The sequence below is a fragment of the Typopeltis vanoorti genome, chromosome 15, assembly GCF_054136105.1.
Source record: "Typopeltis vanoorti isolate ZY-2024b chromosome 15, IOZ_Tvanoo_1.0, whole genome shotgun sequence".
Lineage (NCBI taxonomy): Eukaryota > Metazoa > Arthropoda > Arachnida > Uropygi > Thelyphonidae > Typopeltis > Typopeltis vanoorti.
Window position 1 is genome coordinate 116,646,567 of NC_143563.1, and position 15,811 is coordinate 116,662,377.

A 15,811-nucleotide genomic window follows, 5' to 3' on the forward strand; every position below is an offset into this window, starting at 1 on the left:
CCAGCCGACATGAAATTTTGTCATGCTGTACCATCATTTTGTATTTTGGTTTAAGCCAATAAGAATACAATTTGGTCGGCTAAATTCAATACTGCCAGCCCATCCTCGTTCATTCAGGATCCAGATAGATACTCAACAGAGTCCACAACGAGAAGGTGAGGACTGGACATTAGGTCAGAAGCCCTAGTCGGTTCTCCACATTCATTTAAAGGCTATGTTGAGGTCACCTCTCGGTTATACAGCTTTGACCCTTATGCATCCCGACCTATTTGTCTTAAAACGGAAAATCTGATCCTGACAACCTGTATTTAGCCTGAACACAGCTTGTTCTTCTCCAAGTTTCTCTTCCACAGTCTTTCTTAACCTCTTTTCAAGTATGCTTGCATAGATCTTACCTGGAACACTCAGTAGAGAAATTCCTCTGTAATTCTCAAATTCAGTTTTATTCCCTTTTCTATAGATGGGTACTATGAGAGCTGTACTCCAATCATTGGGAATTCGATCTTCTGTCCAAGCCTTATGATTCATGCAGTGTAGCCACTGCAAAACTTTTATACCTCCATACTTAGGCATTTTAATCCAATATCATCTAATTCAGCTGCCTTTCCACATTTCAAGTTTTTGACGGATTTTTCTACCTTAAGTATTGATATGTACTCCTCTTTGCATTCCTCTTGAAAATTTTCTTGTATGATTCTGTCACTGCTTGGTTCGTTTAACAGTCTTTCACAAAGTAATTACACCGGACATCTAGGATATCCTTATCTTCAGTTTTAATGTCATCTTTATCATCTTTGATTCCTTTTAGTTCTCTTTCCTACATATCTAAGCTTCTTCAATAGCTTCCAGGACATTTTGCCACTTTCCTGATATTTGTTTTCTATATTCTTACCAAAGTCTTCTCATGACTTTGGTTTAGCAATGTTTACACATAACTTCACTCACTTACATTTTTCTCTGTATTCTTTTAGGGCATCTGCTGACTTATTTGCTAGGAACTTTTAATATGATTTCTTCTTTTCCAGGACTGCTTCTTTAAAATCTTGTGTCCACCATTGTGTTTTTATTTTTCTTTCTTTGCAGACAACTTCACCACATACCTCCCTAGCTGAATCAATCGATGTCTTCTTTTTCAGAGTTTGTCAATGAGACCCCAAGATTTGGTTCCTGTTTTCAATTTGTTTCATTTTTTCTTCAGTAATGTTTGCATAGTTGAGTCTACAATTTACCTCTAGAAGCTGCTCAACTTTAATTCTTTTTAAATTTTTCTTACATACTGTTCTTTTCAACATGATATCCAATTTTATCTAAGTAATGGTCACTTACAATTTCTAATCCCCTGTACACTCTTGTATCCTGAATCAGCATTATGATATCACTATCAACAATGACATAGCCAATGATGATTTTCTTATTTCACCATATAAACTTGCACACATCTTTATGTTGAAACATGGTGTTAGTAATGACTAGTCCATGTCCTGAGCAGAAGTCCAGTAAATACTTTCCATTATTATTAGCTTAGCACTTTTCTCCAAATTTTTCAAAAATCTTCCTATATGCCTGGTGAGATTCACTTCCTACTATGCTGTTCAGGTATCCAACAAAGACCAGTTTTTCCATTTTCTTTATGTTAATGTCTGTTCTAATGACTCTAAAAATTCCTCCGCTTCTTCCTTAGATTAACCTTCTGTGGGACCATAGCCACAAATAAATTCATTGTCCATTTCCCCATTTTGAAGGTTGCCCACATAACTCTACTTGAAACTACCTTCCAATTGTAATGGTAGCTATTACTTGTTATTTATGAGCCTGCTTGATCACCGCTCTATTGTAATATCTTTATTCTAATTAGCAGTGCGTGCTTTTTTCTCATAACCTTTCTTACTTATTCTATTGTGTACTATGTTTATCCACCTTTCGTATTTACTAGTCGTATGCCTATGAACACTGGAAAATTTATTTATTTAGAACTGCGCCACCAGTATATCAATATCGGCACAAGATTCAGTAAAATGACCGGTAGATTTCTCTCTCTCTCTTGTATAACGTAAATTCCTTCAACAAAGTTTATATAAACAGTCGTGATTCTTAAGTACTTAAACTGCTCTTTTTTAATGCCTTAGTTGTTTCCTGCTCACAAGTTTGATTTTTTTTTAGAAACAGTGCATTGAAAAATAAAAGATCGGGCAGCACTCTATTGACATATAAATAAAACACATTTATTTACAATACTAACAAAGTACATTAATTAAACGATTGGGAGGTTACTCTCTCTACCTATCCTTTTAGCATAAAGAAACAAATGTTCCCCTTTCAATACTAAATGATAATACAATATATTTACTCTATTACTTCTCTGTTTATTAAATCAAAATTATCTAAACTAATTTACTCATAAAGAGGTGGTTAGCTAGCTATGCCAAGTTATCTCACAAATTATATTCCAATTAATAATAAATCAGAGGACTCTCTTATAGATACTTCTTATTACTATTTCTTATCAGTCCATCTATAACATAACTCCTAGATTACAAAAGTAATGTACAACAAAATATGGAGCAAACTTACAGAGGCTGTGTCACACACTCTTCCAAAGGTTTTGCACTAAAGTCTCTATGTTTTTTCTTTCATCTTGGGCCTTAGGCTTCCATCTGGAGAGTCTTGCTTCAGGGGGAGTCTAATCGGGATCTTGGCAAGTCTTGGGCTGCAATTTTCCCAGTACTCGAACAGCTCATGCAAGAAGTTTCAGCATAGGTTTGAAGGTCGCCCTGTGACTCTTGGCTTCGGTTGACCTCCCACAGCAAGAGGACTTCCAACAGACACTTGGCTCGGGTCTGGTGTGGGTTCGCCGTAACACCTGGTCTTCTGGATTCAGGCTGTCTCTGGTTCTCTCCTCCTTGGTAACTGCGCCTCGCCTCTCCTCGGTAACTGCGCCTTGCCTCTCTTTTTGGTAACTGGGCCTCCTCTTCCTCCCAATGTCCGACTCAGTCCCTTTTTATTTCCCATTCTCCGGGACCTTGCACCAAGGGTTGTAACCCACAAAGAAATCAGCAAATCTCCTTGATGTTTTGATAAAACCACTCAGTTCTTTCTTCTCTTCCATGCAGTCCTTTTTTCTTATTTTGTCGGGCAGTGGAAACTTCTCTGAACCTAGCAGATCTCTTTGATACTAACTTTGAAGATGTTATTGCGCAGAGCTCGTAAACAACTTTCTCACACACTTAATCGTAAACAACTTTCTTTATACATAGCTATTATACAAAGTTCTGATGGCAAAGCATTGCCTTTGTTTTTAACATTCTAGAAATTTTAGTTAAAATAGTAAATACAGTCTTTTCCCATAGGGTTATTTACATTAATATTTAACATAAAATACATAGAGATAAACAAGGTTGTTTTTGTAACAAACTCATGAGACTTGACCTCTGTAAAAATCGATATAAAGCACTTTGGCATTTCTAAGCTACATCGAGTTTTACACAATCAAGAAGTTTATCTTCATGTTTGGTGTTGAATGCTATTGCTACTCCTTCCTTTCTTTGATCATTATTGCCTGAAAATAGCATCCTATACTTGTTATTTAGTAGTCTCATCTGTTTTTGTCTTCTTTGTCTCTATAATGCCAATTATGTCCATATGGTACTTTTCCAAGTCTTCTGCAAGTTCGATTTCCTTTCCATTAATACTCCTTAAATTGATGGTTCCTATCTCCAGCTCTTCTGATGTTGGGTTCATTCCTCTTCTTCTAGATGCTGATTTGGAGTTTGTTCCAATAGCAGACTTTTCACTATTCGCCCTGGTTCCCTAACGAAAACAGTGGTGGCATTATTTAACTGGGAAACGCCCCAGCTGACATGAAATCTCATCATGTTGTACCATCATATGCATTTGTGGTTTAAGGCAATAAAAATTAGTTTGGTTGGCTAAGTCTGAAATTGCCAGCCTATCTTTGTTCATTCACAGTACCCAGTAGATACCTACTAGCAGGGTACACCAATTGATGGTGAGGATTGGCATTAGATCAGAAGCCCCAGTTGGTTCTCCCCATCCCTGAAAGGCAATGTGGAGGTCTCTTCCCAGTTATTTGGTTTTGATCCTTAACCGACCTCAGATATTTCAAAAGAACTAAAAATAAAATCAATAGAAGGAAAACTAAACAACTACAAACAAAACTGGATAGAATATGCAAACTGAATTGCCAACACCTGATATCCTAAACAATTCTAATATAAGCAGTTAATAAAACATCTCTTTGATAAAATTGTGTGGTGTTGTTAATACCATGAAAAATAAGTCATGAATAACTGTCAACATCTAAGCCTATCTGTTAGATTGATGATTCTGCATGGAGAAAATATTGTATACAAAGCACGACGGTTCGGTAAGTTGAAACTGAAATTGTCCAGAAAATTGAACAGGTTAGCCTTCCTTAAATGATGCCACGACAACGATATCATTTTATCTTTTCTGAAATTCAAAGAAAAGTCACAATCGGCAAAGGCACATCATATTTATCGATGGGCAAGTTTAGCACTTCTCCAAGAACAAATCTCTAAGTTCGCATAGAGCTTAGTAAGCTAAACAGCTCTATAACAAGAACTAATCAATATGTTAAATCCTGAAATGTGGACTGTCCTACATCACATGTCCGAAGTTGCAGCAAAAAAAGAATTTACAAAAGTAAAAAGCAGACACCTGAAGATATATGAACTCCTAAAACAGCACCAACATACGAAGTCCCAACCACAAACCCATTTACAGAAGACCACGTGGTCGTAATTCTATTGTTGGAAACACTCACTGAAGAAGCCAAGAATGCTCTCAGTCTATGCATAACTTTGGCATCATGCCTAAACAAATTCCTAAACTAGAAATTACGATGAAAGTAGAACGAAGTATCCACGATCTTCCGCCGGCAATGGCCAATAATATGTGAACAGATATAGCAAGTATTCTAAACAAGGCTAAGCCTCCAAAACGAAATATGCCACGTAATCAAATAACTGCCCTAAAAAGTTATATAATAATAAAAATATTATTATTACAAAAGCTGATAAAGGAAATGCAACACTTATCATGAATCAAGAAGAGTATAACAGAAAAATGCAAGATCTCCTATTACCAAAAATCCACAAAACTAATATCCCCCCTACGTCCCATAGTCGATAACATAGATAGTCCCACACATAAACTGGCCTAGCATTTAGCCAAGTCACTTGCCCCCTTATTGGCAACTCCTCTACTTTTGTAAAAAATTCAGTCTGTTTCAAAACACTGGTTAAAAATATTATTCTAAACAATTCAGACATAATGATTAGTTTTGATGTCATCTCTTTATTTACCAATGTACCACTTATAGTCACTCTTGAGTTAATCAAGTCTAAATTTCCCCCTGATATTTTTGAATTATTTAAATTTACAATGAATGCAGGTTACTTTACATGGGGAGGAAAATTCTACAAACAGATTAATGTATTGCTATGGGTTTCCCCCTCTTCCCAAATTTTTACATGGAACACTTTGAAAACAAAGTACTTACCAAAGCTACATACAAGCCAGAAGTATGGTTACACTATGTAGATGATGTGTTTGCCATCTGGCCCCATGGACAAGACACTTTGGATGCATTTGTCACCTACCTAACCAACACCCCAAAATCCACTTCTCAGTAGAAAAAGAATCAAATAACTGTTTACCATTTCTTGACACATTAGTCACCTGCCTTTCAGATGGATCACTATCTTTTTCCATTTACAGAAAGCAAACACACACAGGAAGATACCTATATAAACAATCACATCATCCTCCAGTCCAACAGTATGGTATTTTAAAAACACTTACACACAGAGCCAGAGCCATTTGTTCTAACGATACAGCTCTGACCACAAAACTCATATATCTGCACCATACGTTCTTAGCCAATGGCTAATCCCTACAAAATAGATAAAATACTACATAGGCCCATTACTCATAGCCAAAGTATTGATGAAACATGGCCTTCACACCACTTTCAGACCTCATGTCAAGCTGGCAACTCTGATCTGCTCACCTAAGGATAAACTTCACCCTTTAGTACACCCAGGAGTATATGAAGTTCCTTGTGACTGTGACTTTGCCTATTATGGGCAAACAGGGAGATCAGTTAACATCTGCCTGGAAGAACATGAAAAATACATTTGCTACTATTACTATGGCAAGTCGGGACTGGCAGACCATGCTTTGGACACTCCTTCACACAGGATTAGATGGAGGAAAACGAATGTGCTATTTAGGAGTTGTTACAGATCTGAAAGATTATTTTTTGAGTCAGCAATGACTTTGAAGAATTCTCCCAACCTTAACAAATATGGTTGCATTAATTTGTCAAAAATTTGGGAGGCTGTTATCCTAGGAGAAACTTCTGCATAGCTGTTTTTTTTTTTTCCTGTTAGAGGGTGCCAAAAATAGGACTTTAGATCTTTGGTCCATTGCAATTGCATTGTTTCACTCACTCACTGTCGCGTGTACAAGTGCTTATATTTTGCTGAACTGAAATTCAGCAAAATATAAGCATTTAATAAAACATCTCTTTGATAAAATTGTGTGCCATTGCTAATATCATGAAAAATAAGTCATGAATAACCGTCAACACCTAAGTTTATCTGTTAGATCCTAAACAATTAATAATAATAAAAAAAAATTAAACCAATTGTAAAGAGAAGGCTGGGTAGACCTCAAAAGAGGATATTAGATGGATAATAAGACCAGAATGGACCAATAGGAGTCTATATCCGTAATTAATGTTATGAAGATGATGACGTAATTGTAAGTGGTGGTTTCACACTTTCCTTCAGTCGGTGAGAGTGATCATGAAGTGATGGGCTGAGTTACTTTTTACTTCTTGTTCTTTTATTTTTTTTCCCTTCCTATCTTAGTGACTCGCTCTTCCCATTTGCTTTCCCCTCTGTTGTATAAATTTTTAAAATAAATGTAACCCTACATTGCCAAAAAAACCATAGCCACATGTTACTGGAGGACTGATAGTTGTTGATAGATGGTTGTATGGTAAATCAACAGCTGACATCCCTCTGACTTCCAAGTGGTTTATCTCTACGACCAGGAATATCTCCAGAAATACTAAAAAAAATTTACATGCCCAAAGCATGAATTATGGTAAAAGGTATATAAACAGCTAAATTCAAATTATGTGCAAGAATTTGTAATTTTGTTACAATGTTTTTTTACTAGCCAATTCAATTACTAGTCTTCAGTGACAAGAAAAACTTGTTCATTCTGCTCTCTCTCTCTCTCTCTCATCTATCAAAGTACAGGGCAGATGAGTTTTAGAGCAGAACTATGTAAACAGATGCTCCTTCCTATTTTTATCTAAGCATCTAATATAGCAGATGAGTTTCTCCTCATTTTAAATATCTGAAAAAGACTTGCAATAGGAGTCTGATTTTTGTTAAACAAAAATTGGTTAATTTTTGTTTAACGACATCAGCAGTAACTGACAAATTTATATTATATATCATTCTGATACTGTTCTGCTACTTGGCTTATATGATTTTATAAACGGTAAATGATTTATTGAATTTAATTTCTTAATAGTTTGTATTAAAATGGTAATTCAAGTGTTCAAATTTAGAATATCTTTTTTTGAAAAGCAGTTAAAGGTGTGTCTGTTCACTGAGCGATTTCTTGCCAGATCTCTGTCACAGCATTTTTCGTGGAAATCGAATGTCTCAAGAAACTTAAACGTCTCCACTTTAAGAAAGCCCTGAAAATCTTGTAGTATTCTATAGTTTCTATAAACAGTCCCAGGATATTTTTTATACATTACAGAATGCAACTTTGTCTTCATAGCATTACTTGATTGTTTTCTTCTTCAATTTAGCATTGTGTGCAAACATCACTTCCAATGAGCTACAAGATATTTCATACTTATTGCAGAGCTTAATACATTTGTAGTTAATGGTTATTCAGAGTTAATACTTCAGAGTTAATAGACATTTAACCATATTTCTTTGTTTCCACTATCAAGACTACAGTAATTAAACTAAAAGAAGAAAGGTCTTTAATAGCTACAATTTTGAAGTCTACCAATGGCTAGCCTACCTGATCTGCTCTCCATACTAATAATCATATGTGAACTGGTCTACTTCAAACAGTAATATTTGACATAATTTGTACAGACAACAATAACACAAACATTGTATCACATATAATCAATAAAGCAACTCAGGGATTGATGATCATGCCTTTGAGAAATTGGTATAAAAAATTCATAGAAATATAGATACCAAAAAACTGCCTAAATCTAGATACTTTGACAAACTAAGAAAACCACTGCCTATTTTGTAATATAACTGAATATACACCCTCTGTCCAAAAAGAAATCAAACTTTTCGAAAATAGAAGAAACTAGTTGTGCCACCTGTTGTATCTTTTTGTTGTTGAAAGCGGCAACCTTCATTAGTGTTGTGTCAACTGTTTATGACATTTGTTTCATTAGAAGCCGAGTTATAGTGCCAAGAGTGACAGTGTGTTTTGATGAGTGGTCTAAAAATGAGTTTCAAACAGAGTTGTGATTGACTTTTGTGTTAAACTTGGTAAAAGTTTTACCAAAACACATCAAATGCTTCAAAAAGCATACGGTGATGAATGCTTATCCTGTACTCAAGTTTACGAGTGGTTTAAGTGATTTCAAAGTGGTCGTGAGACACTTGAGGACTACAAAAAGCCAGGCCATCCAAAAACTGGACCGAGCAAAGTTAACATTCAAAAAGTGTGGGATTTCATCAAAGAAAACCCGAAATCGTCTGAGAGATTGATTGAAGATGAATTGGGGATTTCAAAATCAACTGTGCACAATATTTTGACCGAGAATTTGAGCCTTCGTAAATTGAATTCGCGATTTGTTCCCCACAAGTTGCCCGACGACCAAAAAATGTATTGAATTGAACACTGCAAGGACCTCATTAAAAACGTTCATAAGGCCTCAAACTTCCTTGAAACGATCACTACTGGTGATGAAACGTGGTGTTTTGAGTATGAGCTTGAAACAAAGCGTCAGAGTGCTGAGTGGAGACCACCAGAAGAGGGGCATCCGAAAAAAAGTCACCTGGAGAAGTCAAAAGTAAAGACAATGCTGATTTGTTTCTACAATTCGAAGGGCATTATCCACAAAGAATTCGTTCCTCCTGGCCAAACGGCCAATGGTGAGTTTTATTTCAAAGTGTTGAAGCAATTGATAGCGAGAATTCGTCGTGTACAGCATGAATTTCGTGACTACCGACCATTCGTCAAAACACATTGTCACTCTTGGCACTATAACTCGGCCTCTAATGAAACAAATGTCATAAACAGTTGACACAACACTAATGAAGGTTACCACTTTCGACAACAAAAAGATACAACAGGTGGCAACACTAGTTTCTTCTATTTTTGAAAAGTTCGGTTTCTTTTGGGCAGAGGGTGTAGAATGTGTATAGTAGCATCATCATCATGACAATATATCGAGTTTTAACATTAAAAAACTCAATATATCGTCTTTTATTGTTAGAATACTATAATGACCTGTTCAAAAACTAAATTAAAGTTTTTAATGGCTATCAGAAAAATTAGTAAATTTAAGAACAACTGAGGAACAAGGTATTTAAAAATAGACATACTGGTCTTCTACCACACATTTTGTAATTGTATCAATAATTATCAACTAAAAAAATGTTCATAAACTGCTGCATATATATTCATGTTAGAAGTTTTAAATTTTAGCATAAGCTTATATTATAATGTGATCAAAAAAAGTTTGTGCACTTTTTTTTAGATTAAAAACAACACAAAAAATGAAAAAAAGTTTATTCAGAAAAATAGGCATATTTGCAGTTAATAACATAACAAAAAATGAGTTTATAAATACAACTCCTGATATTTAAAAGTGAAGGAAATCATTCAACTTCATTTCCAGTCCTTTTACACAGTTTTGAAACTGTTGATTCTGCAAATGGCTATCTAGCAATATGAAAATCAGATGACAAGATATCTGATGAATATAAAAATATGATAATCAGAATTACAAGATATCTGGTGAATAGGAGGTTGTAATAGAAGTTCCCAACCAAAGCCAAGGAGAGTCCTGGTTGCCCACATCATCTGAGGTGTCACATTGTCCCAAAGAAACAATGATTCTGTGATTAATTTTTTTATTTTATGTTGCTCTCATAAAAAGGTTACTTAACAAACCTATAATACATTTTGTAGTGTGGCTGGGCTGATTTATATAGGATATTTTTTAAGATATTTTATGTGACTGTTTCACCAAGAAAATAGACCCTTGTGATGGATAATACCAGCTATATTCCTTCAGACACAGAGCAGTGAACTGTGGCATAGATTTGAAGAATGATAACCAATGATGTGATTCATTTATTTTGTTGCTCTGTATGTTTTTTTTTTAAAGCACATATTAGCAACCAGTTCAAAAATAGCTCAGTATTTCGATGGAAAAGTAGCAACAAACCACCTGACAATCTCCAAATTTTACACTTATTTAGACTTGTGTTAGTTATTAATAAAGAAATTTAAAGGTTTATATTAACAACACAGAAATTAAAAAAAAAATTACTGCATCAGTTAGTTAGGCAAAATATTAGATTAAAATATTCAAATTTTATACATCTGTGTTATTAGCTGTGAAGTTTTATTATTATTATTTGGCAACTCCAGGGAGTCCAAGACTCATCAAGGGAGGGCAGCTACTCTCAACTCTCCATCTCTACCACTCAACCTCATCCACCAATCACATCATCTGCACTAACGCTATCTACTGTCCACCACCACTAGTATTTTCACAGACAATCACAAATATCCATGCCCATGGTAGGATTCAAACCTGCAGCCTTTTGGATAGAGAGAGAATGCACTAACTTGGCCTCTTGGCCAACCAGGCCGGCAGTTAATGTGGAATCTGGTGCAGTGTTTGTACACCAAGAAAACTTTAACTTTCCCACTCAAAAATGAATGGTTTGCTCATTCAATAAATATTTCTGCACACATCTGTCATATTTGGCTTGAATATGACTCAACTTCAGTTCATTTTCGGTGGCAGTTAGTCACTGTTTTTCTAGGAGTTACCAAAATTTGCATCACCACATGCTACAAATTTTTCCAACGATTTTGGGTTATGTGCTCGTTCTGAATGCAATGGCATCCAGAAAATTTATTGTCAAAATATTAACTTTGCAAAAAAAGTGCACAAATGTTTCGGTCACATGATTAGAAATACCATTAGATAATAACCTTCTGCACATAAGGAAGTACAGGATGATGTTTTACAGGAACAAACATTAGAACAATTCGCTCAAAAAAATGAACACCAGTCATGGATGATACCCCCATGTATAAAAACACTCCAAAGAGAACAGCCACTGGAACTTGTTGTAGTATGGGTGCCATTAAAACAGAGATACCTAGTGAAACAATCAGATTTAATTATCAATGTAATAATATTTAATTAAAAAAAAGTTATTATATTACTACAGCTACCCCCCCCCTTCCCAGGTCACAGTTGCCATTAATACTTATTACTAAACATCACCATATTATCAAGAAATTCATTCTTAAAAATGAGACTCAGCTTACTAAGCTACAGAAGAAGAAGAGAATATTTCAAGGTAATGAACACAAAAAAAGTGTTCATCTTTTGTGCCACAAAATAGGTAGGAAATATTAATTAGCACAGCTGATTCACATTTGACATATCATATTTTCACATATCATTATCAGATGAAACAGATTTAATTCAGTGCAACAATCATAAAAATTAATCTGAATAACTTTATATATGAATTTTTATCATTATTATTATTATTATTGCTGTTATAAATGCTGTTAAAGAAGAAAGATGTGGCCAAACGCAAATATCTTAAAAATCAAATTACAAGAAATACAAATATAGTACGCCCACAGATACGAGACCCTTCGACACTTCTGCGCAAGTAAAAAGAAGGAGAATCCATTCCAATAATAGGGTAAGCAATCCGTATTGTGTGATGAGTGTTTATTATTACATGTAGGAAAATTAATTTCTCTTTTATGATCATTGTAGTTTTTAAAGTGGTAACTATTTTGCTTGTATAACAGTTGGAAAATTTTACATATAAAGCATGTGATTTTGAGTGTTGTTGACCAATTCATACATCACATTATTTCTTTCTCCCCTTCAACATGAATTGACTCTTCTCGGCAGTCTGCCAACGACAGCTCTCGCTTATGTGGCTGGATTATATCTTAAAAATCAAATTATAAGAAAATGTAGACAAGATAAAAAAGAATACCTGGAAGAACAATGTAATAACATAGATGAATTATTTAAAAAAGAAAACATATAGAGAGCCTATAAAGAAATTAACAAATTGGCTTTCAAATTTAATAAGAATAGCAAAAACAATGCCATTAAAGACGAAAATGGAAAATTATTCATAGAATCTGAGGATATATTAATGGACTGGAAGAATTATCTTGAAAATCTCTATAATGGTGAAAAACTAGATGTTGATATTAGCATAGAAAATCAAAATGAGGATAATCTAGGACCCTCAATAATGCAAGAATAATTTGATAAAGCACTATCCAAAATGAATAAGGGAAAAAGTACAAGTGTAGACAATATTCCTATAGAACTACTACAAAATCAGGTAATGAGAGACAAAATCCTTACTCTATCTAATAGCCCAAATCTATGATAGAGTAGAAATACCAAAGAAGTTCATGAAATCAACTATAATACCAATACCAAAAAAGAATAATGCAGCCAATAATAAATGGATAAATGCAGCCAATTTAGAACAATAGCTTTAATCCCACATGTTAGCAAACCTCTGCTAAAAATTATTAAAACTAGAATTTATTCAAAAATAGATTGTCTACTGGATGAGGACCAATTTGGATTCAGAAAGAATTGAGGAACAAGAGAGGCAATACTCTGTTTAAGAACAATAATAGAGAGAAGAATAAATCTTAGTAAAAATACTTACATTTGCTTCCTTGATTTAGAGAAAGCATTTGATAAAGTAAACCAGCAAATACTCCTAAATTGTCTAACTAGTACTGGCATTTGAGGCAGTATGGTGTGAGATAGAGGTGAATAGAATCAAATACTTGGTGGGATGTTGTTATAGACCTGGTAATGTGGATGGTGGTGATAGTGAAATGTATAGTCAAATAAGCCAAGCAAATAAGAAAAGGGTGATCATTATGGGTGATTTTAATTATGGCAATATAGACTGGAATGAAGAGATAGCAACTGGAAGTAAAGAAAATGAGTTTCTTGAGTTTTTGAGGGATAACTACCTCAGACAGTATGTAACAGAGGGCACAAGAGGATTAAGGGTCTTGGATTTGGTCATCTCATCGGAGGATGTAATTATCAATGAGGTATCAAATCATCCACCAATTGGTGAAAGTGACCATGAGGTGATTACTTGGGTGGTTGCCAGCAGTGCAAGGACCCCAGTGAAAAAAGGGTATATGTGGAACTACAAGGGGGGTGATTATGAAGAGCTCAGGAGACAGCTTGCAGGTGTAGCATGGAATGAGGAGTTAGCTGGAAAAGAGATCAATGCAGCTTGGAGGATTTTCAAAAAATATTTAGTGGATGCAATGTCTAAATGTATACCACGGGTGAGAAGGTTAAATAAGTTAGGTGTGAGATAGATGAATAAAGAGATTAAGCATGCAATACAGAGAAAAAGGGCATTGTGGAGGCAGCATAAGAGAAGTGGAAGTAACCAATTTCATGAGTTCTACAAAGACCAGGCAAGGAGAGTGACTTGGTTGGTGAGAGTAGCTAAAGGGAGGTATGAACAGCAGTTAGCTAATGAAGCTAAAAAGAATCCTAGGGAGTTCTTTCGATATGTAGCCAGCAAAAGAAAGAATGATTATGGAAGGATGGCATTGATTGGAGGAAATGGTATAAAGACAGCTGTTGCAGAATGTGTGGTGGAGATACTTAATGAACAGTTCATAAAGATCTTTCAATCTTGTGAATGTGACTTCATGGAGAGATTAAGAGCAGTTGATGATGGGGAGGAGAGACTGACTGTAAGTGAGGAAGAGGTGTTTGGGGAGTTGAGTAAACTAGATGTAAATAAGGCTGTGGGACTTGATAATATATCACCGCGTATTCTGAAGGAATGTGCCAGAGAGTTGACACCTGCCTTGACATATTTTTTTAATATGAGTCTTGCACTTGGTCAAATCCCTAAAGAGTGGAAGGAGAGCAAGATTGTGCCACTTCATAAAGGAGGTGATCGAACTCAAGCATCAAACTATAGGCCTATCTGTGTGTCAGGTGTTGTGGTTAAGTTGTTGGAGAAGCTTGTGAGAACTACGATCCAGAGTTGGGTTGACAACAATGGTATAATCTTTGATGGACAGCATGGATTTGCTAAAGGGAGGTCGTGTTTTAGTAATCTACTTACTTATTACAATAAAGTGACTGCTTCCTTGGACAGAGGAGAAGGATACACAGTAATATATTTGGATTTTGCAAAAGTTTTTGATAGAGTACCTCATGATAAGTTGACAGTCAAACTAGAGCAGATGGGGTTGGATATTAGATTAGTGCATTGGATTGGAGACTGGCTATCTGATAGGTATCAACAAGTTGTGTATGGGGGTGCAATATCCAGGAAAAGGAAAGTCACTAGTGGAGTGCCTCAGGGATCTGTTTTAGGGCCATTACTATTTAACTTGTATGTTAATGATATTGGCAAAGATTTGGATGGAGATATTCAGCTGTTTGCAGATGATGCAAAGTTGGGACGAACCATAAAGAGTAGTAAAGATGTTGTGGTCTTGCAAGAAGACTTGAATAAATTGAGTGATTGGGCAAGCAAATGGGGATGTGAGTTCAATGTTGCAAAATGTAAGGTTTTAAAATTTGGAAAACAAAGATGGGATGCAGAATTTATGCTTGGTAAGAATATATTGTTGGAAGTAGAGGAAATAAGAGATCTGGGAGTGATAGTGGATAAGGATCTAAAATTTAGGGGACACATCGCCAAAATTGTGAAGACAACACAAAGACTTCTGGGAATGATGAGGAGGACACTGACGTGTAGAAGTAGGGAGATTCTTGTTCCATTGTATAAGGCTTTGATTAGGCCACACATGGACTATTGTGCCCAGATTTGGTCACCTGGTTTTCAGAAGGATGAAGAGATGTTGGAAAGGGTCCAAAGGCGACTGACTTAGGTAGTTTCTGACCTCTGGAATGTCGAGTATGAGGAAAGATTGAAAAGATGTAATTTGCAGAGTCTAGTGGAGAGAAGGAAGAGGGGAGATATGATAGAGACCTACAAGTTGGTAAGGGGTTGTTATAGGATTAATGGTGGAGAAGTTCTACAGAGAATAGTGGGAGATCAGGGGAGAACCAGAGGTCATGCCTGGAAACTGTATAAAGAGGGTGTGAGTAGGGGAGTGAGAGGCAGGTTTTTTTCGTGCAGAGTTGTGAATGATTGGAATGCCTTGCCTGAGAGTGTGGTGTCTGCAAGGAGTTTGAATGTGTTTAAGACCCGGTATGATGAGATGTGTGTGAGATAAAAGGACCTCCTAGATGAGTCTTTGACTCCATGAGGTCTTGTTTAATAATAATAATACACTTGAGGGATAGTAAAATAATTTATCAAATTTATAAAAATCAAAATGGACTGATCAAAATCAATGATAAAGAGAAAATAATAAATATAAGGAGTGGAGTAAGACAAGGATGTATACTTTCACTGCTTATATTTAATTTATGTGTTTCCTAGGAAGGACCTCCCAC

General features: G+C 35.5%; 1 protein-coding gene across 5 annotated transcripts in view; it reads right to left on the minus strand.

Annotated features, from left to right (window-relative positions):
* The window catches only part of Ae2 (anion exchange protein Ae2), an 834,322-nt gene that overhangs the window by 43,829 nt on the left and 774,682 nt on the right, over window positions 1-15,811 (minus strand). For 4 of the 5 annotated variants that reach the window (XM_090404844.1, XM_090404848.1, XM_090404849.1 and 1 more), the window contains one exon: window positions 11,284-11,453. The exons of the other annotated variant lie outside the window; for it this stretch is intronic. In XM_090404844.1, the coding sequence (XP_090260970.1) occupies window positions 11,284-11,453 (170 nt within the window). The remainder of the gene's footprint in view (window positions 1-11,283; window positions 11,454-15,811) is intronic. 5 annotated transcript variants of the gene reach the window in all.